Here is a 24,169-nt window from a genome sequence, read left to right as displayed (position 1 = left end):
AGAGGTCTCTTAGTGATTTTAAAGACCCCATATTTCCAAAGATCAAAGGATTTTATGCTTACCATTTTCTAACTGATGCTTTCAGAAAACTGTAACTCAATAACGATAGGCTTTTGATTTCTCACTGTTAGAGATATCATGCACAGTACAATTACACACACCGTGGGTTTACATTTGTCCTGCTTTTTTGTTCCCACTTTTGCTGGCAGCACAAGTTTGTCAATTTGGGGTAGTTAGCACACAAAAAGACTTAACAAAGAAGTGTAAGGAACCAGGAAGATTAGGAATTATTGTAGGATGATATTTGCACTTCGGGTGCTGATCCCTTTGTTCAAGTACTTCTATTGTAAAGTCATTACTACTTGAAAATTTCCGAATTCTTTTGTACACTCATGTATGTGTTTATAGATATCATTATTTGATGATGAAACTATTTTACATGTATAGGAAATACGTATAGAAATAGTGAATAGTCAAGTTATCAGAAAGATGCTTACAGAAGGTGTAGACTCAGTGATCCAGTATTACCGTAATGTAAGTTGTAACCTTTTACTAATAAGTTGATTGTTTCTCATCCTTTCGTCCCACATCAGTTTTACCTGATTACCTTAAATTTCATTATTGCTGCTAGAGCTAAAATGAATATCAAAACTAGAATTGAAAACAAATCTCTGATGAATATCAAAATGTGCTGCAGTTCTTGATAAAAAAGATTATTGTCACTTTGTCAAATACAAGCACAACCAAGCAAATATCCAAGTGAATCAAATGTTTCAGCTCTAACTGCTACTAAGAACATGTGTGGCTGCATATTTTATCGGTTGAGGAACCTTGACAGCCAGTACAGGAGGCATCGTGCTGCTCAAAAAACAGCAAAAACTATTAGAAGGATTGAGTTAAACTATTAGAAGGATTGGGTTTAACTAGGGCTGGGACGAAGCTTCGAATGTTTCATGGGTTCGAAAGTTAAGTTATCTTCGAATTTTAAATCTATCCTTCAAAGCTTCATAATGCATTTATAGCCTATGAAAGAATTACAAATAAACATCGTTATCTTTATTGCAGCTGCTTATTCATCTTGTGTGAACATTGTTTGTCTCTTTACAATCTTCATGTGCCACACCCACTTTTAAACCATCACAGTTTAGTTTGCTACCGTAGTCATAGGTGGATCTGAGGGGGGGCCAAGGGGTGCTGTGCCCCCCCTGGCCTTTCTCTTGCCCCCCTTGGGCTCACAGTTGATACCAGAAACTGGAATCATGTATTCATACTGTATTCAGAAGTATAGAAAGCAAATGGGCAAATAGAAGACAACAATTGTAAATGTACTTTACAGTTATACTGTACATTGTAAAGAAAGTGAGACATATAAGTTTGAATTTTTGTGCCAAGATCGAGATACTCTAATAGAGCAGTCACTACTCTAATAGAACAGTCACAATTGTAATGTCATTACAACAATACTAGCTATAGCTACACCTTATTTCTATTTAGCACACTTTACCATCAAATAGGTTTTATCTCAATTAGGCTAACTAATCTTTATATTATGCATTGTAAGCATACACTTTGTTAGCTAAATGCTATCAAAAATGCTCCCAGATTCAAACCTAGGAGGTCTAATATTAAAATTTTTTCGCCAACTACAGTCTTACAACCGTATGTCTATCATTCATCCAACTATACTGAATGAAGTTATGTAACTGAATATAACTTGTGTACTAGAATTCCTCTTAGTGGAATAAACACTTTTGTACACTAAAACTTTTTGCCCCCCCTTGCCCCCCCCCTGACAATGCCTCCTAGATCCGCCTATGACCGTAGTTGTAGCCTTAACATGTCTTATAATGTGATAGGTAATGCATGGAAAATGTCCTTTTTAGCCATTAGTTGATGTTTGCCTGTACATGGTTGCAGTATAGCAGACACGCCCATTTTCAATCAATCAATCAATCACGTCATTCAGTGCCACTGCTATGCACTTTCCAAATACTTATTAAATAGGATTAGAAAGATAAAACGTAAGAACAATGTGATTGAACAAATGCAAGAAAACCTGTAGCTTGAAAAGCTTCAAATGTTCAAACATTTTATTAGTGAATGTCCAAAGGTAAATTTCACTTTTTGTCCCAGCCATACTTATAACATTTGTAGCTGATAGCTTGCTGGTGCAGTGCATTTTCTTCAAGAATAAATAATGAAAAAACTCCCGCCCACATGAAAATCCCAATTTTGTGGATGAGAAACCATTAATATAGTTTACTGGCTTTAGTTATTGTGTCTGATATCCGCAGCTCAAGCTGATGAAGGCTGACTACATATCGTTTGTGTATAACCACATGGAGTGCCATCGGACACTAATGGTAGGTGAAAATATGCTGCTCTATAATTTCAGTTGTAATAAAAATTATATGTTTATGATTGTGTAGGTTGTGAACTTGCAAGAACAGAAAATGACTTACTTTGACTCGAATGTGAAGTCATCTCCATACTTTGATGTTACCAGGTTACCATCCATATACACTGTACACAAGCACTAAGAGTTGTAATATGTACTGGTATATAGTGAATTTCTTCAGAAGAGAGCAGAAAAAGAGAATGTTTCTATAAACCTCAGTCAGTGGACTTTTGTTAATGAAAAGGTAAACAATATAGATAGTACAAAACTGCCGATTACTTTGCAAAACACAGGATATACCTAAACAATATAATTCCAGTGATTGTGGTGCTTCAGGTGAGCAGGCATATAAGCCATACTGTTGTTACATCCTCCTTTTGTAGTATGCAAAGTGTTTCATTGGGAAGTTTCCTATGAGCTTCACACAAGTAAGTTAATAGATATTAATTTTTTTATACCAGGTGAATCACACAATTATTTTCTACTGTATAGCAGGAAATTTCAAAGGGTTTTTTATTTTCGGATATTTTGAAGAGGCCTTTTTCATAAAACTAATTCCCAACACCCCTAGCTGTTGTTTTAAAATAAACAAGTTGTAGCCATGGGCATGAATTGGCTTGTTTTTTTGCTTTTTTTGAGTATTAGTGGTTATAACAACTAAAGTTTTATTGCATCAACACTCAGTAAACAGCAGATCTAGAATAGGAATTGATACCCACATGGTTCTTGAGCCATGTACTGCTATAGACTGTAATGATAAAATGTTATTTACTAATATCTGTAGGAAAACATGCATTCCATACGAAATGATATGGTCAAAGAACTACATACCAACAAACTGATTGTGATTCCTGAACAGAGTAATTTGGTTAAGGTTAATGATTCCGATATTGAAAGTATTACACTAGAGAGTAATATTAAAACTGGTGAAGCTACTGATCAGGTTGATATGCTAACAGATTCAACTGGTGGTAGTGAACCAGATAGCCCACTCCAAAAACCTATTCATCTACCAGATAGTGATTCAAATTGTGATGTTTTAGCTTGGGAAAACCTGTGTGAAAGTCTTCAAACAGTGTTTCCACCAAATGAGAAGTACACATATGTCATAGAGTTGTTTCAACCCGTACCACAGGAATGCTTTGATGGTGCCCCTCCATTCAATTTTTCATGCCAGATCCATATAAATATTAGTGATCAAGTTGAAGCATTAGAATGGCTGGACAGAATGCAAGCTCATAGTCTAACAACTTACCGTGTAACTCGGACATTTAAAGCAGGGTGTTCTCGTGTTTTGTACAAAACAGAAAGACACTGCCAACATTTTAGGAAAAAACTAACACCAAAACAAATTGCAGCATCAGCAATGACAAAGTGTAAAAAGGCCAAAAGACCATTAACTGGAGAACTTAGGAACAAAAAGACTCAGTGTTCATCAAAGTTTACATTAACTGTACAAATACCAACTAAAAAGCAAAGAATGGCACAAAACTTTAAACCCTATCTGCTCACACATAATACTGTGTTAAACCTTGAGTTTATGCACAACCACCCTATTACTTCAGCTCATGCTCTAAGTTTCCGCGATATTTCAGATGACACTAAAGAACAATTTTATGAACTCTTTGAAAATGGTCACAGCCCATTGTCCGCACGTCATGCATATGAACAAATGCTTTACATACAATCTAATACAGAGATGGATGCACAAGAGTCTTTAGCTGACAGGGCAAAAAATCCATTACTGTCAGATATTTGTCGCCTGTTTACAAAATGGAGGGAAACACACTATGGCACAGATGATGGAAAAGAATTATTTGAAAAGCTTCAAGAGAAAGTCGATGAATATAATACTGCCAACAATGAAATAGGTGGGAAGGCCATGTTACAGTGGTATGAACAAACTTCAGAAGCTGATGATATAGTCGACACAGATACAGAGGCAGGTGAAGAACCTAAACGCAAGAAAAGGAAGAGAGTTAATCCAATGATATTAGCCATTTGCACTCCACTGATGGCCAGAGCTCATAAAGAAGTATGCCAATCAAGCGAAATAGTATTTTGTGACTCATCATCGTCATTAGATAGATTTAACACATCATTATTTGTGTTGTCAACAACAACAGCTTGCTCGGGTATACCACTAGCAGTTTTCATGGTATCAGATGAAACAGAAGACACTGTATGCCAAGCATTGGAATTAGTCAAACAGGTTTTGCCTAGCTCTGCATTTTTTGGAAGTGGCATGCAAACTGGTCCAGCGGTGTTCATGATTGACGACAGTGTAGTAGAGCATACTGCTCTTTTGAAATAATGGCCATCAGCTCGGATATTATTGTGCACCTTTCATTTCTTACAAAGACAGTGGACGTGGCTTCACAATGGCCAAAACAAGATAACAAATGCTGATAGACTATCACTAATTAAAGATGTGAGATCTCTTACGTACTGCAAAACAGAATCTGCATTACAGACACAGTTCGAACACCTACTTACCTCAGTAACTGCAAATAAATATCCAAATTTTATCAAGCACCTTAAGGAAATATGGGAAAAGCGATTCAGCTGGGCACACTGTTATGGTCAGTCCTTATTGATAAGAGGAAATCATAAAAATAACTATGCTGAAGCAGGTATAAAAATAATAAAAGAAATGGTGTTTTGTCGAGTTAAAGCATATAACTTAGTACAAATGTTTTACTTTATTATTGAAACACTGGAGTTGTACTACAAGCGAAAGTTGGTAAGTATAGCTAATGGCCGATTACAAACTTACATTGCTTTGAGATTTCAAGGGATAAATGTGAAAAAAGTTTGCCAAGATAGTATAACAAAAAGTGACCAAGAAGGGTGGTACAAAGTGCCAAGCCAAACAGATCGAAGCAAATTCTACGACACCAATGTTGCAATAGGGGTATGTACATGTCTGCAAGGTAAAGATGGTTCCCCATGTGCGCATCAAGCTGCTGTCATACTTACTTATGGAGATGACTCATGCAATTTTGTCACCATGATGTCTGCAACTGCTAAACATAATCTAGCTAAATTAGCTCTTGGAGTAAATGCTAATGATGACATTGAATATTATGCATCCATCAATCAAAAGCAAATAGATCAACGACTTACTAGTCAAGAAGATAAAGTTGAAGAGCAAACTATGGAAGGTTCGCATTGGGACTTGATAAGAACTGGTGCCATGGACTTTGATCCAGCGTTAGATAAGGAAAACTATGAACAAGCAAGCAATGCTGAGTTAAGCAAGGAAAGGCAATGCAATGATATGTGTGTAAGATTAGATCAAGCAATGAACACTCTTAAAGAAAAACTGCCAACCTCCTGTGATCCACAACTAATGAGTGGAGTCGATAAATTTCTAACCAGATTTGAGAAATTATCTGATTATCGATCTCTTGCAAAGTTGTCATCAGCCTTTCACCAATTTGGGTGGGAAATGGGAACCAAAACAGGAATACAGGGTGGCCAAATAAGACATGGCAAGAGAATTCCCATTCAACCTGCTTCTGCTGGACGGAGAAGAACGGGATTGTCACGTGGAAAAGGGAAGATTACAGCTGGCTGTCCAGCCAAGAGTTCCTTTACACACTGTATGCCAGTACGCAGAAAGGCTAAGGAAAAAGACGGCATTCCCTCATTGGAAACATACAACTTGGAATACAAAATGCTGGAAAATGGTGACCCAATAGAGACATGCATATACCAGTATGTTATATATAGTAATTGTTTACACTAACAACTACTTTGCATATGCAAATTCAGTTCTACCATCGATTTCAGAATGCAATTTAGCGATTTGCACGTGAGCTATTCTTTACAACCACATCCTTTGTAATAATGCAATCAACTTACTGTACTGATCATTAGACAATGCCATGGACATATTGAGCTAGTTATTCACATATTTAAAGCATGTGTGAACATTCATGTTTGCAAATCAGATATGCAAATTGCTCAATTGCATTTCACAAGCAGCCTAAAATACAGCCTGACTGACCTGCAGTACTTTTATAGATTAATAAAAAATTCTTGCCCATATGTGACCGGATTTGCAAAAGGGGTCTTCCACACACATCCAATTCTCTAAACTTGGGAGACCATAACTTAGTGTTCAGTTAACATATAAACCTGACATTGTCTCCATCCATTAAGCTATGTCAGTACTTACTACTGACCAAATTTCAAGTCAATATCTTTTTCCAACCTTAAGTTATTAATCGTCAAATTACGTAAATTGGATGTGTGTGGAAGACTCCTTTTCACAAATCTGGTCACATATATTGATTTGCAATATCTGATTGGATCTACCAAATCTGACCAGTTGGCACAATCTGCAACTCTGGTATACTACCCTGCAACTTGATTGTTATATCCATACATAATTTCCCTTGCTCCACTTGAGCAATACATTCAGCTGCCTTTGTACAAGGCTGTCAAATGTAAGATGTCTTCAAGCAGCGAAGGTATAGATGGACATAGCTTTGTCATTTTTGAACATTTTAATGTGATACCTGAGAATTTCACAAGCATGTACGTACGTACGTACGTGAGCTAACAAATCTAGTCACATATCTTTAGCAGCTTTTTAAAACATGTGATAGCATTTACTTTTCCTAGTACACTATTTTACAGACCTCATACACACACTCCAAGTTATCTCATGTATGAATCTACAGTAATGCGTTAAGTATTGTACTGGCTTCTTGTGTATATGCGACTGGCCCTTCATTGTTTCCAGCTCACTAAACATCATTTCCAACAAAGCCATGGTTATAAAAGTGCCAAAACTATAGAAATCAGACTCTCTAGTTCCAATGTGGTAGTCTATTTAGCCCACAATTCAAAAGATGAGTTTAATTTTGTGTTCGTGGAAGCCAAATCAGTATGTGAACACGACAAGTGCATACATACACAGTGATACCTTATAATGCTTAATATAGTAATACTCACGTTGGGTAACAAACATAGTTAAGGTGTACTTGACAACCTCATTGAGACCACCTCATTATAGTGATGATGTCAAGTATGTCCCTAGTTAAAGATGTATTGCATGACCTCATTAAGACTACCTCATTACAGTGACCACGTTGAGTAGCTAGATCCTAAACATAGCTAAGGTATACTCGACAAGCTCATTAATAAGATTATCTCATTTAAAGTGACCAACTCAAGTAGGTCCCAAACATAGCTCATGTGTATTTTAAGACCTTGTTGAAAGATCACCCCATGATATAACATCCAGGTCCCAAGCCTTAAGTATAATTATATACTTCATGCATAATACAAGTACCATTTTTACGTAGCTAAACACCACCACACCTTTAGCAATGGCCGAATTTGAGCAGTGTCATAGTATTAAAAAACATTGTTTTATACTGAGTAGTGGTCAAGTTTGAATAGCTGTTGCATCAATTCTGTGAACAAGTGTAATAAATGCTAACACAAGTACAGTGAAACCTCAATAACCTGATGCTCAAAAGATTGTATATTTTATTAAGGCTAAATCTAAACTAAAATTATAATCAAGATTGCTTGACTATCAAGGGATAGTGTTAAATGATTCAGGGATGTGCCCACAGTGGTCGGGACCAGCTGCCACTGAATTACCACAATATTGCTACCACTACTCACCATAATATACCAACTGCTACATATTCACCACTAACTTATGCAAGTATATAGCTAAGGCCACTCTAAATAAATTCTCTGTTTCCCATCCTGGACTCAAGCATATTTCCATGTGGGCGATTGGCAGCTTTTCAAGCCATTGTCTGCCTAGTACAACCATAAAAGCATGCATAAGCTTGTTTCTTCCTATTTAAGTTGCAAAAATAGCACAAACATGAAGTTTGTGCTGACTTGATATAGCACTGCTGACACTGTTTCAAAATGGCTTTTACTGTGTCTGTCAGTATGCAAGAATAACGGGAAAATAATGGAAGAATATGGAATAGTTAGAGCTGACAGTAACTAGATGCAGGCGGTGGACAGGAAACAGAGAATTTATTTGGAGTGGCCTAAGGCCCCACACTAAATCCTCTGGGCCTAACCTTGTTTCTTGTATTCTAAACCTGGGTACATCAGGGGCGGATCCAAGGGGGGTCCAAAGAGTTCCATGGAACCCCTTTTGAAAGAGTCTCTCTTACTCGAGATACTCTAATAGAGTAGTCAAGACCGTGATACTCTAATAGAGCAGTCACGGTATTCTTAAGGGGAGCAGTGTAGCAGGCTACATGTGGAGTTATAATGTAGTAGGTGAGAACATCTATGGTGAGAGGTAGCTATTGTCAGCAGGTAATGACCTTCTTTTTTTTTTGGTCTTTGACTTACAGCTACGCTGAAGTTGCAATTCCAGAGTGGAACCCCCCATTTTATAAAGTCTGGATCTGCCCCTGGTACATCCTTGATGATTGATGGAACAGGGAGTACAGTGTTAGACTACTGGATAAGATGTGTCCAATCATAAAAAGAGGTTTCACTGTAGTGGAGCTCCATAGATGTTATAGCAAAAAAACACTATTCCTATAGTACACAAGTAGCAATATTTTCAAATCCACTGAGTAGCTACATATTGTAATTAGTGACGTGCATGTAGACCTTCAGTTCTGGTTGCTATACAGATAACACAAACATTTAGATACCCATAGTCTACCATTACAGCTCTCAATAGTCACACAATACATATTCAGTTCCCAACTGTCATTATTACTTGTGACACCTTCTTACAAGTGTCCTTCTATCCTTACATGCCTTCACTCTAAGTTGTTGTTGTTCAGTGTTGTTGTTTTTATCTACTTTACCAGTTAGGCACTGGAGGGTGTACACAGAAGGCAGAGCCCGTTCGAGGTGTTTACCCATAGCCTAGAAGTTTTCAACAAGTCACGCCAGTGTTGTGAGATGACAGGCGGGCGGCAGGGAAGAAATGTCCATCTCGTCCGTTGTTCACAACATCTTTGAAGACGACCAACTCACTTAATACAGAGGGGCGAATAGTCTCAGCGTGACCTTTCCCTTCTCCGCAAACAATGTTGCTTTCCGTAAAACAAAGAAAAACGGTAAGTTCACAAAACATGAAAAAATTTTTAAGTCAGAAGTGCGTCCAAAAAAAAAAAATCGCACGGTCCGGTTAGTCAGGCCCGAACCAATAATCTGGAGTTGAACCAACTAACTGACCAGCTCGACTGAACTACATTATTCTCATGCAATCTTTGGACGATCACATCTACATGAAGCTACGTATATTTTACAGATGTTATTGAAAATGCACAAGAGTAGTTACCTAGTTTCTCAGCCTAATTAAAGCACAGAACTACACGTATAGTACCTCCTATTACCTTACAGTACAGCATAGCAATCGTATCGTCTCGTACAGAAATGATTGTGGGTTCTACGTACAGTATCACGTGTGCAGACAGTTCATTTTCACTTGTAAGACAGGTGCCTTCTTTTGATTGTAAACCAGCACACTTATATCACAATTCAATCTTCATAAAATAATCATTAGCATTCCTTGGCTTGTCTCTCTTGACTTCTTTTACTGGGCGAAGGGCTGGCAGTGACAAAACATATGTGTGACAAACCAGATGACTCATTCCGCGGCAAGAAGCTGTACACCCATACATTACATGGTGGCCATCTGGATGAGATGTTGAGTAGAAACCACTCCTCTTCAACTACCCACTCGTCCTGTCGAGATACTGAGCAAACTCTCAGTCTCACCCACATCGCGCCATTTTCGAATACTGGTTGGTCTCGTGACTGTCCACCAGTATATTTACGTGATGATCCGTTCACTTCATACAAACCAGTATAGTAGTATACTGTATTTTTGTAGCTGCGTGAATTCACTGTATAGTTAATTATATCCTAGCTAAAGGGGGTCATGCTGCATGAGTTCCCTGTGAAATTTTGGGGGAAAGTTGCAAGTTGCTAGCTAGTTTTACTTTGAAGTTTAGCATCAATTTTAAATTTTAAGGCATTTTCAAACCTTTAAATTACAAAACTTCTGCAGCTCCTGGGGGTTTTACCCCCAGACCCCCTTTGAATTTCTAATTGCTATCTATAACTAAATGAACCATACAGCAAGTTTCCGACAGGCTGTGTCCCCTGTATGTCAGGTCTACAATTATACATCAAGACTCACGGTAGTGAGTAGCGCGGCCAAGAAACTACAAAGCGCACGCCCAATTAAAAGACGCGCGGCCACTACTGTGAGTTATTTACGTGTAGGGCCGGTTTCACAATATTAGTCCTAAATTACGCAACATCTCTCAATAGATTTGTATTGCGTTACGTGATAAAAAAATCTTTAGGAGTCGTTATCATCATCATAGTTTTCTTGCGACCTCGCTAAAATAAAAAAGTAACCATCGCAAAATAAAAAATAGGCGTATTTCACTTTATTTCTCTACCTTATGTTACAACTACTGTCACGTTATACCAGTCAACCAGTCAACATAGCCGTGTTTGTATAGTCCATCTAGCACTGACATTATCCAATCCTGGTTTGCCTATACGCGTATTTTCTTGGTGGGGACTATTCTACGGAACGGAACGGAACGGAATGATGGACTAAACCACGGAACGGAACGCTTTCTCAAATTGAAGCTTGCAACTTACCATTGCTGAAACTTCCCTTATAAGTTAGCAGTGGCATCTCCAGTGGGTGATTAAACATAAGATAAAAAGAATTAACGGATCGATTGTGAGTTTTGTTGGTTGTCATTAGTAACGAAGTATTATTGTGGGATGAGCTGTATCAGTGATGTTCATCCATACGGAAGGGAACTTTATGTGAGCTGTTTTTCTTATTTAGACTTTAGAAAACAGTCTGGGCCGGTCTTTCAAGTCATAAGTCAGTGTATAAATAAAGCAAGCAGGAAGATACTGGTAACAGGAAAGAGCCAGCTGAATTAAAACTTGAAGAATTTTGTGCAGTGTGTGAGGAGCAAATATTTTGGCAGACCGCAAGGAGGATATATTCTGCAAACATCACTGAAGTGTATGCATGGAGTTATTTATATATTAACAGCTGGTGCAGTGGACTAATGCCGTATTCAATAGTGAGCTGATTTTATCTGTTGCACAATTCAAGGATGTGTCTGACTGCTAGCCTTGAATCAGGCTAAATGCCAAAACTCCAAGATCAGCCAAATCTCGATTATAAGCCGCATGTGAAACCATGCCCGTAGCCACCAGGCAAACGTGATTTGGACCAGGATGTGTGTGTAATTTCAATGTATCTAGTCAGACCTGAAATGGAACACTCACATTAATTACATACCACCTAAGAATCCTAGGATTTCTTAAGTGTAACATTTCACATGCTTCACTTCAAACAAAACAGGTTAAATTTGTTCGTCTATTTTCAAGTGATTCCCAGTCCAGCTGGTCCATGAAATTACAATGGGATCACATGTATTTGTTACAGTGCAGGCTGCTCTGTGTTGGATCTACCCTAGAGTTGAAATTTCAAGGTAGACTCACTGCCAATGTATTGACACTAGTACTGTTGTAGCATGTTTAAGTGGAGGACAAATGAAATAGTAATGCTAGATTATTTATGTATACAAATTTTTCATAATGAAATTGATATCCCATTTTGATTTGTACTTCCACTTTGCAACATATTCAAGAACAAGAAACTACCACACTTAATTTCCAACCGCTGTCATTAATTAACCAAGATCTCACTAGTCTGTAATTCACCTCACTGTAGTGATTTTATTGATTCATCTGTATGTTTTCTTCATTTTCCTTTGAAGTTGTACCAAGAGTTCATAATAAGGTGGAGAGTGTCCAACTTGAATGCATTCACCAAACACCCTGCTTAAAGTAACACCTCGGCCTTATTTCAGAACAAAGGCTTTACCTTCTTCAGCAACACTAATCAACAGTTTTCTATCCCCCAGTAAAGGTGTTGATTTGATGAAAGGTGAACTTTACGCAGGGTGTTTGTACAGGCCATACTGAGAGTTAGACACTCTCCCCCATACAAATCAGTATTACGAACTCTTGGTTGTACAGTATAGGTAAACAAAGATAAGTTTCTCTCCCATCTTATTCTAGGATTTCTATTGACAAAGAAAATTCAATTATTTGTATAAAGGCTCAAAATTGAGAAAATATAAAGAAAGTGAATTAATATTATACAGTCAGTTTGCTTTTGGATATTTAATGTCTCCAACCACAACAAAAATTCGATGAATCCATGCATCTCATCACTGGTCGTCTGAACATTCTGAAAGTGATACCTCACTCAATCAACCATATATTCTGTTTATTAGACTGAATAAAGTCATGATTACCTAAACAATCAATTAATGTTTTATAATTATCCTATTCCATTTTCCTGGAGGTTCCACTGATAAAATGCAATTTCAGCAATGATAGCAGTTAGCCAAGCTGCAAGTTGATTCAGAAAGCATTCCATTCTGTAAAATAGACCCCATCCAGAATTCAACTCAGTACTCAGGCTGAGATATCTGACAATAGTCCACTACTCTGTTAATGAATCATTGATGTTCACACAATATAGCCTCCTTGAGGTATCTGAATGTTTGCTCCTCACACACTGCACAAAATTCCTTTAGATTCTGCTTAGACTGAGTTGATTCAGCTTGTCACCATACTTGTTTCCTTTGTAGTGTAGCTATACACATACTGATTTATGCCGATTAGAAAGGCTGGGCCTCAGACTGTACATTCTAAAGTCAAGTAAGTAAAAATAACTCACATACTAGTAAAAACAAGTCATGCATTAAGTTCCCTACTTGATATATCCGAAGATGAACACACTGAGTCAGCTATTCCCACAATTAGTACTTCGTTACTAATGACAACCAATAAGAACCCACAATCGATCCTTAAATTCGTTTTATCTTTCTTGGGGTACGTTTGATTACCTGCTGGAAGTGCCACTGATAACTTGTACAGCAATGGTAAGCTGCTTCAATCTGAGAAAGCATTCCCTTCCGCAGTTTAGTCCATCATTCCGTTCCGTTCCGTTCCGTTCCGTAAAATAGACCTAGTCTAGCGTGGCCAGACCCTTTCCGCGCAGCCGCTTATCGATTGGAAATTATAAGCGCCGCGCTACAAGGGTATGGAATAGTTCATGAACATGAGTTTTTTCGACACGTTATTGGTGACAATTGAATGATTGGGTAACACCTAAGATACAAAGGTACAAAATGCAACGTGTGTTCCCTTGAATCTTTAGTCTGTTTTGATCGACAAATCCGCTTAAAACCTTTCGCCTACTTTCCTTGTAACTCGAGATGAACTGAGCTTGTTTGTCTTTATTCAGCCGTACTTGTTGAAGATTCAGTAGTAGGTAGAAGGAAAAACCTACACGGGTCGATACTCGTCATCCCCAGAGGCCTTCTTCAGCTCATTCTTCAGTAATCAGATCACTTTGGCGATTAAGGGATCGCGTGAGCCAATTTACACTCCCCAACCACTGGGGATTGTAGATTTTTTTAAGTTTGTGAACTATTCCAGACCCTTGTAGCGCGGCGCTTATAATTTCCAATCGATAAGCGGCTGCGAGGAAAGGGTCTGGCCACGCGAGACTAGAATAGACCCCACCTATTTTCTTCAATCAAATCTCTAATCCCTACAATAACTTTTAAAGACACGACGTGGACACAAACTCTAATGCCTAATAAACAAGTTGTGACAGCGTGCTGAACCGTAAGTTCCCTAGGGATGGCGTTTTAAGCAGAAATCTTTTAAATTCCGTTTAGTACACCCCACGCGAGCGTTTATAAATCGCCAGTTGTCTTATGGTTTGAAGAACAAAATCACTAGCGAAGGTGCTTTAAGCATACTCTTCAATTCTCTATTTACATGTAATTTTTAATAGATTAACCACAAAAGCTGGTAAGGTGAATACAAAAGGTAACAAGCCTTTAGGGGTTACCACCTCTATGTAGCGTGTACCATGTAGCTTGTGTTCATTAGCAGAAATTCTTGAACGCTCTATTAGAGAGTTTTATTATAGTAATTTTGTGGATTTCAGTTAATTGAAAGTAAACCAGTAGCTTACTATACCACGATCCATTAGAAGACTACAAAATGCACCATAAGTGGTAATAAATTCATTGGTGGTATGAATCACGTTAAGAAAATCTTCGGCGATAGGTATTTACCACACATGACCACGAATGTCGCCGAAAGCCATATGAACACGCTTAGCATTTCTAAGGATTTAATTAAGCAGACATACCATAATGAACCACCACTCAAGGATCCATTGAATACTGAAGTTAGATCTACAACTATACTGGAGATGCAAGTTGAATTACGACAAAACTCCCTAATAGAGTAGTCACCGCATTTCTGCTAATGTGTGGCTTTCATTAAGTATTATGCACACACAAATGGTGCAACAAAATTTTGTAATGGATTGCTCGAATGTGGTTGGTGGTGTTGTGGCTCGAATGTGGTTCATGGTTTGCCAGTGACCATGTATGAGTTGGGATTGTTCCACACAACTTACACAATATTCAAATTTCATGATGGCCATGATAATTTCTTGCCATATGGTAAACATACAACAATGTGTAACAACGTTAATTAACATCACATCAAGACTTGACTAAAAATAGTTCCAACAATAGTGATGATTTCTTGTATGTCAGCATGACGATACTGAGACCTGTAAAAGAATAAGCAGGCACTGAAGTTAACCTTAAATTAAACACTCATGCAACTGACCTGGAACATCGGTCGCAACACCAAAAACACTTGTTTCGATATCTGACGACACAATCCAGCAGGCACTGAATTAAAAGAGAATAAAAATCAATATGCCGGGCTGTGTCAATAATAGCATGGATAATCAAAATAAACAAAAATTATATCCCAGGCTAAGTGAATGAATAACATAACTGTTGGGTAAGCAGAACATTAGGACATTAGTCTAACCAGAACATTAGGACATTAGTCAAACAAAAGTACGCTATCACAACTTGGTCATAATACAATGTTTGTACCACTGGACTTCACACTGGTTGCCCAAAAATTGTGCCATTCTGGGACAACAGCATAATATTATGAAACAAATAGTTACTACAACACAGAAGGCTTACTGTTGCACTGTCTACACTGATATACCATAATTTAAAAACATAACAGGTGGGCATTAAATACAATACACTTAACATCTGGGTACTAGGAAAAAATCACTAACATCACAACATGTAAACTGACCTGGAAATTAACACCCTTGATGCCACTACAGTCTACACTGGATACTTGTTCGAACCCATCAACACTATGCCTGATACATCTGAGTAGACTGACCTGCAAATTCACATCACTAGTATACAGTGATAACTACAAAAACAACAATTGCAATAATACAATTCTTCTGTACGTCAACTGACCTGAAATTCATGACACTCAATACCGAGACCTGTAAAAGAATAAGCAGGCACTGAAGTCAACCTTAAATTAAACACACATGCAAACTGACCTGGAACATCGGTCGCAACACCAAAGACATCTGTTTTGATATCTGACGAAACAATCCAGCAGGTACTGAATTAAAAAGAGAATGTGCAAAAAATCAATATGCCAGGCTGTACCAATAAAGGATGAATAATCAAAATGAACTAAAAAATATATATCCCATATGCAGGTTAAGTGAGTAACATAACTGTTGGGTAAGCATGTAAACCAGAACATTTGGTCATTAGTCAAACAAAAGTACGCTATCATAAACTGGTCACTGATAATTGATAACTACAAAAAGAACAATTGCAATAATACAATTCCTCTGAACGTTAATTGACCTGAAATTCATGATACCTGTATCTTTGTTCCTGCACGGTCTCAACTTACATACGTACCATGATCACATTCTACTGCTAGTGGATAAACCGGTATGACCCAGATGGCCGGCAAAAACCAACAAGCAGGTGTTAAATACAATACACCTAAAGCCTGGAATATGAAAAATATCATATTAGCATTATTCCACACTGATATAGTAATAGATTATAGGATGTTGTGGAGCTTGCCTAAACGTGTAAACTTGAACATGAGGACAACTGCATAATCTGGACAATTGGAATTGTCCAATACCTGATGAACCGCAAGTAGGTACTAATGACATTCACTTCAACATTTTATCCCAGCTGGGTGAATCTCTTGTAACTGAGTAAAAAGGTGTTTATTTTCCACCTGCAACCAAAGTTCTACATTTCTGTGGTTGGGTGTACATAAACTGACCTGGAAAATCAGTATGCCATAGGGGTATGGAAATGGTTCCTTTCCTTCTGTTGTGAAATTACTTACAGCTGACTGGTAAATGATCATCGATGTCCCCATGGACCCCAACAATGAGTATACCAATAACTTCACAAGTTGGAATGAATTTCCTTTCAACATGTGGTGGACAGGTCCAAAAACCCTATCGCACAAATACGGTGAATCAGTGTGTGGCGATGTGACACGTTGCACAAACTTCACTCCTCGTTTCGTTAGCATCAAGACCGGCATATGTCATAGAGTCCCTCAGTACTCTTGACTCTTACTTTTTCAAGCGTTGCTCAAGCGATGTAGTTTCTCACAAGGGGCTCGAGTTTCTCAGTAAAGTCGAGCCGATTAAAGTACGCCTCACCATCCAGTTACATTCTTAAACCATTCAATTTAAAACCACGTATCATGAGTGTCTGCTTAAGGTAATCAGGGACTTTCCACGAGATTTCCCCTAAATAGATCACGTGTTAGTTGTCAATCTGGTGGATTCTGGTGGTATAAATGGTTCAACAATGCGGTAAGTGTACTTTATTATAGTATAAACTGTCAATGAATAATCGTTTGTGCACTGCTAAACTAAGTTATTTTTGTGTGATAAGCATGCTTGAGGAAGAGTCTGGGGGACGAGACTAATGTTTTGACAGCAGTTGATGATGGCCAGGCAAAGAACTGCGAGAAGAACTACTATGATAGTATGATAGTAGGGAAAAATTCCCACCCCTATAGCTCTGCCTAGGGGCATTAACTAGCATTATCTACAGCTACTGTATTATGTTGCTGATATGTACATTCAGGCCAAGAATAAAGGTGAAAGTGGTAGTAAGGCTCAATCTTATTATTCTGCTGAACAGGCAAGGGAGTCTGGGACTGTGGGGGCATGCTCCCTCAGGAAAGTATAAGTACTACAACTTTTTTGTTTTAATTGCTTCATCAAGTATAAAAATTTCAGTCAAAAGGTAATGATCGAGCTCTGGTCTTATGCACTGGTTGGAGTGGTTGTATCGATACTGCACTGTGACATCCTTGAGGGGTTAGTGCTGGCATTGTCCATGGCAATACTATTCCATCTCCCCGAGTCTTGATGATTGAGTCCTCCATTCCTTTCTCTGCTGCTCCAATCCTGAAGTTGTGACCACAGTCAAAAGGTGACGATCGAGGCTCTGGTCTTGCATCTATACTGTACTGCAACACCCTTGAGGGGTTAGTACTGGCATTGTCCATCGCAATACTGTTCCATCTCCCATATACAAGTATTGATGGTTGAGTCCTCTATTCCTTTCTCTGCTGCTCTAATCCTGAAGTTGTGACCAAAATATTAAAAAATGGTTATAACATGATAAATGATTATGATGATAACAATTACAAATGTATTTATAGCTGTGTAGCAACTGTGAACTAATTAGGCACTTGCAAGTTTAATTAGGTGTCTGAAGCATTTAACATGCACAGATATGAGATATATTCATCACGTGCAGGCAGTAAAGATAAATTTACTCTAATAGAACAGTCATACTACACCGTAAATTCATACTTCCGAATTTACGGTGTTATGAAACAATCATTATTATGTATGGATTTTACTGACTCTCCAAGATAATATTCTGCATTAATGTTAATTGTTCATTTCCAAAAAAAATTACCTTTTAAACCAAATGTAGAGTCTATCACTGACAAAAATGAGTGACATCCACCCCAAAAACACCTTCGCTGTAAAAAAGGCGCGCCCAAGAAACTACAAGTACCTGGAACTCAATGTAAAAAACAAAAAGAAAAAACAGCTTAGCTGAAGTGAAAAGTAACTGGTAACTTAAAGAGCTGATATCTGAAGCGGCCAAGAATACAATTACTAAAGTTTAATCCATGCAAGAACACCTTGGCTATAAAACAGGTGTATACATGAAAGTAACTGGCAGCTGAAGTGGCTGATATCTGAAGCGGCCAAGAATGAATGGTCATATACAACTAATTCAAAAATTTAACACTGAACCTTTATAATTCAGCTGTGTTCTATATTCACTCTTGCTGCATCGTAAAGTAATTTCTTTTAACTCTAATTGGCTGGTAATTTGGCCGCCTTTTTTTGCTCTATTATACTGACTATTAAAAAAAGCGGCCAAATTACCAGCCAATTAGAGTTAAAAGAAATTACTTTACGATGCAGCAAGAGTGAATATAGAACACAGCTGAATTATAAAGGTTCAGTGTTAAATTTTTGAATTAGTTGTATATGACCATTCATTCTTGGCCGCTTCAGATATCAGCCACTTCAGTTGCCAGTTACTTTCATGTATACACCTGTTTTATAGCCAAGGTGTTCTTGCATGGATTAAACTTTAGTAATTGTATTCTTGGCCGCTTCAGATATCAGCTCTTTAAGTTACCAGTTACTTTTCACTTCAGCTAAGCTGTTTTTTCTTTTTGTTTTTTACATTGAGTTCCAGGTACTTGTAGTTTCTTGGGCGCGCCTTTTTTACAGGGAAGGTGTTTTTGGGGTGGATAGTATAGAAAGTCTGAAGAACAACAGATAGGCTTGAACATATTTATATAGCTAGCTAGCTAGCAGTGAAATATCACAAAAATTGCATATCCGAGAGTCTAATTTTCAAAAATTTCCCGTGGGGGCATGCCCCCAGATCCCCCTAGAATGCTTGTGCTTTGCACTTCGCAGAGTGTGCTTTGCACACTATATAATAGCTCCTCTCTCATTGTCATGTATATAGTAGCAATTTCAACATTATAGTCAATGGCCTGACCAACTCAATTTTCCCTCCTCCGACCCTGAATTTATTGGACCAAGCATAGCCACTATTGCCAATAGCAATTCTCAAGCTATTAATCATGCAAAGCTGATTATTGGAGGATAATTACTGCTTAGTGTAGCCTACCTTTTGGTACAATAACCTAAGCTGCAGGATTTCTAAGAAGTGAGTGGCAGCTGTACGAACATCGTATTGTCCGTTAATCGATAGTTAACTCTATATCTAATGTGTCTCATCGTCTGATTTTGAATAAAATGTGATAGCTATGATGATTATGATTATTGAAAGCTCGATTGGAAGACAATAGCTATAAGAGAAGCTCTGATAATTAAAGTTAGTGATGAGTCAGTATAGCTAGTGAATGTCTGGACATTGAAAATAGTGAAGCAGGTCTACAGTGAGGCTGAAGTTAATATCGAACCTTGAAAATATTTCAGAAATTGAGATTCTCTAAAAGAACAGTCAAACACTCTAATAGAACAGTCATCGCATGTAACAGTGAGAATGAGAACCACAGAGTGTTTACTCCGGAGGTTAATAATATGTTCTTGGCATGGTGGTGCAAATGCAAGTTGCATAATATTGTACTGGGCAGTTCCTGTCCTTTGAATACCAATTGCTAAAACTCACAAGACCTATCATAATATTATTTTTATCAATAATTATAGTACAAAACTACAAAGATATTAGACAATAAAATGTCTATAGCTTCTAAGGGACCATAGATTTGCCCCCAGATCCCTTGCTCTAAAATGTCTACAAACTCTGGAGCACATTGCAATTTCAAGCTATTGCTAATTTTTGTATGTTGAAAGTTGAAGTGACACTTTTTATTCGCGCTCTATCATATGAAGAACATCTCTTATTTAGAAAAAAGCACAAAATAAAAGCATAATGCATTTCTGAAAAGTATAAAAACAAGCATAATAGGCAGAAAATTAGGGAAATGCCAAAAGGCATAATAAGAAAATTTTGGAGCATAATAGACTCAAGCCTATTAGGTGGCTCATGATAGAGTGATATATGATAATGCTCCATGACTTTAGCACTGATGGTCTTGGTACATATGTGACTGAATAAGGCTTCCACACACATCCACTTTGAAGCATCATAGTTCAATGTAGGAGTATGCCATTAGTTTCAAATTTTGCCCTGTTATTTTACATGCTATGGAAGAATTGTTGGCAACTTTTAGGTTAATAGCTTTCTGAGTAGTCAAGTTACAGTTGGTTGAAGTCAGAAAATTGGATTTGTGTGGAAGCCTTGTTTTGTCAAATTCGGTCACATATTGTATTATACATAGCAGGCCTGTTTATGTACTGTATGTACCACTTTCACACCTCAGATCAAAGGAAAGCCAGTGCATATATATCATGTATTGCACTGACTCAAAATGTTAACAAGATATATGCACTGCTACTAGTGCGTACATCTCGTTAAGGCAGTGCGTATATCTCGTTACACACTGCCTTAATGAGATATATGTATATCTCGTTACACACTGCCTTAATGAGATATATGTATATCTCGTTACACACTGCCTTAACGAAATATACACACTGCCACCAGTGCGTATATCTCGTTAACTTGAGACATTGCATACTAATAGGTGTGCACACTATATCCAGAAATCATCAGATTTCTTTGATGTTTTACTGTTATCCTCTTCTCTTATATAGGGAATCAAGCAAGCTGTGGTTGTGGGATTGAATTCTGCCAAGCAACCTGTGATTGTGGGATTCAATTTTAATACATCAACAGTGGTTTGTTTTTTTACTTTTGTAAATGTAGTAATTAATTAGTAACATAATTAACACTAGTCTCTTAAAATTGCTATATTAGCAATAATAAAATCAAACTACTGTTTGATGTATTAAAATTGAATCCCACAATCACAGTTTGTTTGGCGAAGTTCAATCCCACAATCACAGCTTACTTGGTTCCCTATATAAGAGAAAGGTATACCAAGTAAAGATTTTGCCAATTAGGTGAGTCTACATGCTAAAGTAGAACATATTAGTTATACCATGGGCACTCATGTTTTTCCTGTATATATGCACTCACCCTCAGGCCTGTGGCCCTCGGGCTTGTGCATATATATCAGGCAAAGCACTCTTGCCCATGGTATAACTATTACATATGCACACATGCATATTGAGAGCTAGCACATGTACTCTCCTAATACAGGCCCATATGTGGGGGTTCTGAAGAATCCCTTTGTGAAGAAAAAGGTTAACAATTTCAGTTAAAATGTGACATTTCAGTGCCAAAAGCTTTCAAGTCCAGATAAGTTGCCAAAGTCATGATCAGCCTTTTTAAGTAGCTATTTTCAAAAACTTTTCTGGGGAGAGGGGCATGCCTCTAGACCCCCTGCTTCAACATACTTTGCATACCTAATATAAACGTACCCACACCACACAAAGAGGTTTGCTTTTCATCCAAAACCTGCCTAGTTAAAATTAAAGGTCTGGCTATGACCCTGTAATAGCCCTTAGTGCTTGTCAATTGAAGTATGTGGTCACTTGTGCACTTACAGTATAATTAGCAATCATGCATCTGCTTGTTTCTGTACATTATTAGTATCCACAATTTAAACAGATAAAATTAAGAGCATTTTTAGTTGGTCAATTTACAATGATGGAAGCCGAGTTAGTAATGTGACAAGGAAGGTTAGTAGTGTGACAAGGAAGGTTAGTAGTGTGACAAGGAAGGTTAGTAGTGTGACAAGGAAGGTTAGTAGTGTGACAAGGAAGGTTAGTAGTGTGACAAGGAAGGTTAGTAGTGTGACAAGGAAGGTTAGTAATGTGACAAGGAAGGTTAGTAATGTGACAAGGAAGGTTAGTAGTGTGACAAGGAAGGTTAGTAGTGTGACAAGGAAGGTTAGTAGTGTGACAAGGAAGGTTAGTAGTGTGACAAGGAAGGTTATGGTAATGTGACAAGGAAGGTTAGTAGTGTGACAAGGAAGGTTAGTAGTGTGACAAGGAAGGTTAGTAGTGTGACAAGGAAGGTTAGTAGTGTGACAAGGAAGGTTAGTACTGTGACAAGGAAGGTTAGTAGTGTGACAAGGAAGGTTAGTAGTGTGACAAGGAAGGTTAGTAGTGTGACAAGGAAGGTTAGTAGTGTGACAAGGAAGGTTAGTAGTGTGACAAGGAAGGTTAGTAGTGTGACAAGGAAGGTTAGTAGTGTGACAAGGAAGGTTAGTAGTGTGACAAGGAAGGTTAATAGTGTGACAAGGAAGGTTAGTAGTGTGACAAGGAAGGTTAGTACTGTGACAAGGAAGGTTAATAGTGTGACAAGGAAGGTTAGTAGTGTGACAAGGAAGGTTAGTAATGTGACAAGGAAGGTTAGTAATGTGACAAGGAAGGTTAGTACTGTGACAAGGAAGGTTAGTAGTGTGACAAGGAAGGTTAGTAGTGTGATAAGGAAGGTTAGTAGTGTGACAAGGAAGGTTAGTAGTGTGACAAGGAAGGTTAGTAGTGTGACAAGGAAGGTTAGTAGTGTGACAAGGAAGGTTAGTAGTGTGACAAGGAAGGTTAGTAGTGTGACAAGGAAGGTTAGTAGTGTGACAAGGAAGGTTAGTAGTGTGACAAGGAAGGTTAGTAATGTGACAAGGAAGGTTAGTAATGTGACAAGGAAGGTTAGTAATGTGACAAGGAAGGTTAGTAATGTGACAAGGAAGGTTAGTACTGTGACAAGGAAGGTTAGTAGTGTGACAAGGAAGGTTAGTAGTGTGACAAGGAAGGTTAGTAGTGTGACAAGGAAGGTTAGTACTGTGACAAGGAAGGTTAGTAATGTGACAAGGAAGGTTAGTAGTGTGACAAGGAAGGTTAGTAGTGTGACAAGGAAGGTTAATAGTGTGACAAGGAAGGTTAGTAGTGTGACAAGGAAGGTTAGTACTGTGACAAGGAAGGTTAGTACTGTGACAAGGAAGGTTAATAGTGTGACAAGGAAGGTTAGTAGTGTGACAAGGAAGGTTAGTAATGTGACAAGGAAGGTTAGTAATGTGACAAGGAAGGTTAGTACTGTGACAAGGAAGGTTAGTAGTGTGACAAGGAAGGTTAGTAGTGTGACAAGGAAGGTTAGTAGTGTGACAAGGAAGGTTAGTAGTGTGACAAGGAAGGTTAGTAGTGTGACAAGGAAGGTTAGTAGTGTGACAAGGAAGGTTAGTAGTGTGACAAGGAAGGTTAGTAGTGTGACAAGGAAGGTTAGTAGTGTGACAAGGAAGGTTAGTAGTGTGACAAGGAAGGTTAGTAGTGTGACAAGGAAGGTTAGTAGTGTGACAAGGAAGGTTAGTAGTGTGACAAGGAAGGTTAGTAGTGTGACAAGGAAGGTTAGTAGTGTGACAAGGAAGGTTAGTAATGTGACAAGGAAGGTTAGTAATGTGACAAGGAAGGTTAGTAATGTGACAAGGAAGGTTAGTAATGTGACAAGGAAGGTTAGTACTGTGACAAGGAAGGTTAGTAGTGTGACAAGGAAGGTTAGTAGTGTGACAAGGAAGGTTAGTAGTGTGACAAGGAAGGTTAGTACTGTGACAAGGAAGGTTAGTAATGTGACAAGGAAGGTTAGTAGTGTGACAAGGAAGGTTAGTAGTGTGACAAGGAAGGTTAGTAGTGTGACAAGGAAGGTTAGTAAATTGTTGATGAAATATACTGACATTCTGTGCCAGTACCTAAACAATCAAGTAATAAGTAAGCCAATTGTTAGCCTGTGTTATTTTATTCATGCATTATTA

The 24,169-nt window shown here is 38.0% G+C and overlaps 1 protein-coding gene and 1 long non-coding RNA gene across 9 annotated transcripts; both read right to left on the bottom strand.

Moving 5' to 3' along the window:
- Positions 1-12,472: 12,472 nt before the first annotated feature.
- LOC136246244 (uncharacterized) lies at positions 12,473-13,889 on the bottom strand. Its single transcript, XR_010696326.1, has 2 exons — positions 13,186-13,889; positions 12,473-13,119 (listed from the first exon to the last, which is right to left on the bottom strand). It is a non-coding gene; the product is annotated as an uncharacterized lncRNA (long non-coding RNA).
- A 1,029-nt stretch (positions 13,890-14,918) lies between these two features.
- Positions 14,919-17,166, bottom strand: LOC136247568 (uncharacterized). 8 transcript variants are annotated; one of them, XR_010697646.1, is made up of 8 exons: positions 16,649-17,166; positions 16,502-16,600; positions 16,267-16,360; positions 15,891-15,955; positions 15,802-15,830; positions 15,626-15,718; positions 15,131-15,195; positions 14,919-15,071 (listed from the first exon to the last, which is right to left on the bottom strand). XR_010697646.1 is itself a non-coding variant. In XM_066039333.1 (8 exons), exons 3-8 carry the CDS (start codon positions 16,267-16,269, stop codon positions 14,996-14,998), a joined length of 372 nt encoding a protein of 123 aa, XP_065895405.1. In that variant the 5' UTR covers positions 16,270-16,360; positions 16,502-16,600; positions 16,649-17,164; the 3' UTR covers positions 14,919-14,995. The 8 variants fall into 8 exon arrangements, 4 of the variants coding, with proteins under 4 accessions (XP_065895405.1, XP_065895404.1, XP_065895403.1 ...); XM_066039333.1 differs by having other exon boundaries at positions 15,626-15,751; positions 16,259-16,360; positions 16,649-17,164; XM_066039332.1 differs by having other exon boundaries at positions 15,626-15,751; positions 16,259-16,600; positions 16,649-16,829; positions 16,884-17,164.
- Positions 17,167-24,169: the final 7,003 nt, after the last annotated feature.

This window comes from Dysidea avara, chromosome 2, assembly GCF_963678975.1.
Source record: "Dysidea avara chromosome 2, odDysAvar1.4, whole genome shotgun sequence".
In the NCBI taxonomy this organism is placed as follows: domain Eukaryota; kingdom Metazoa; phylum Porifera; class Demospongiae; order Dictyoceratida; family Dysideidae; genus Dysidea; species Dysidea avara.
This window is presented reverse-complemented; position numbering and strand designations above follow the sequence as displayed.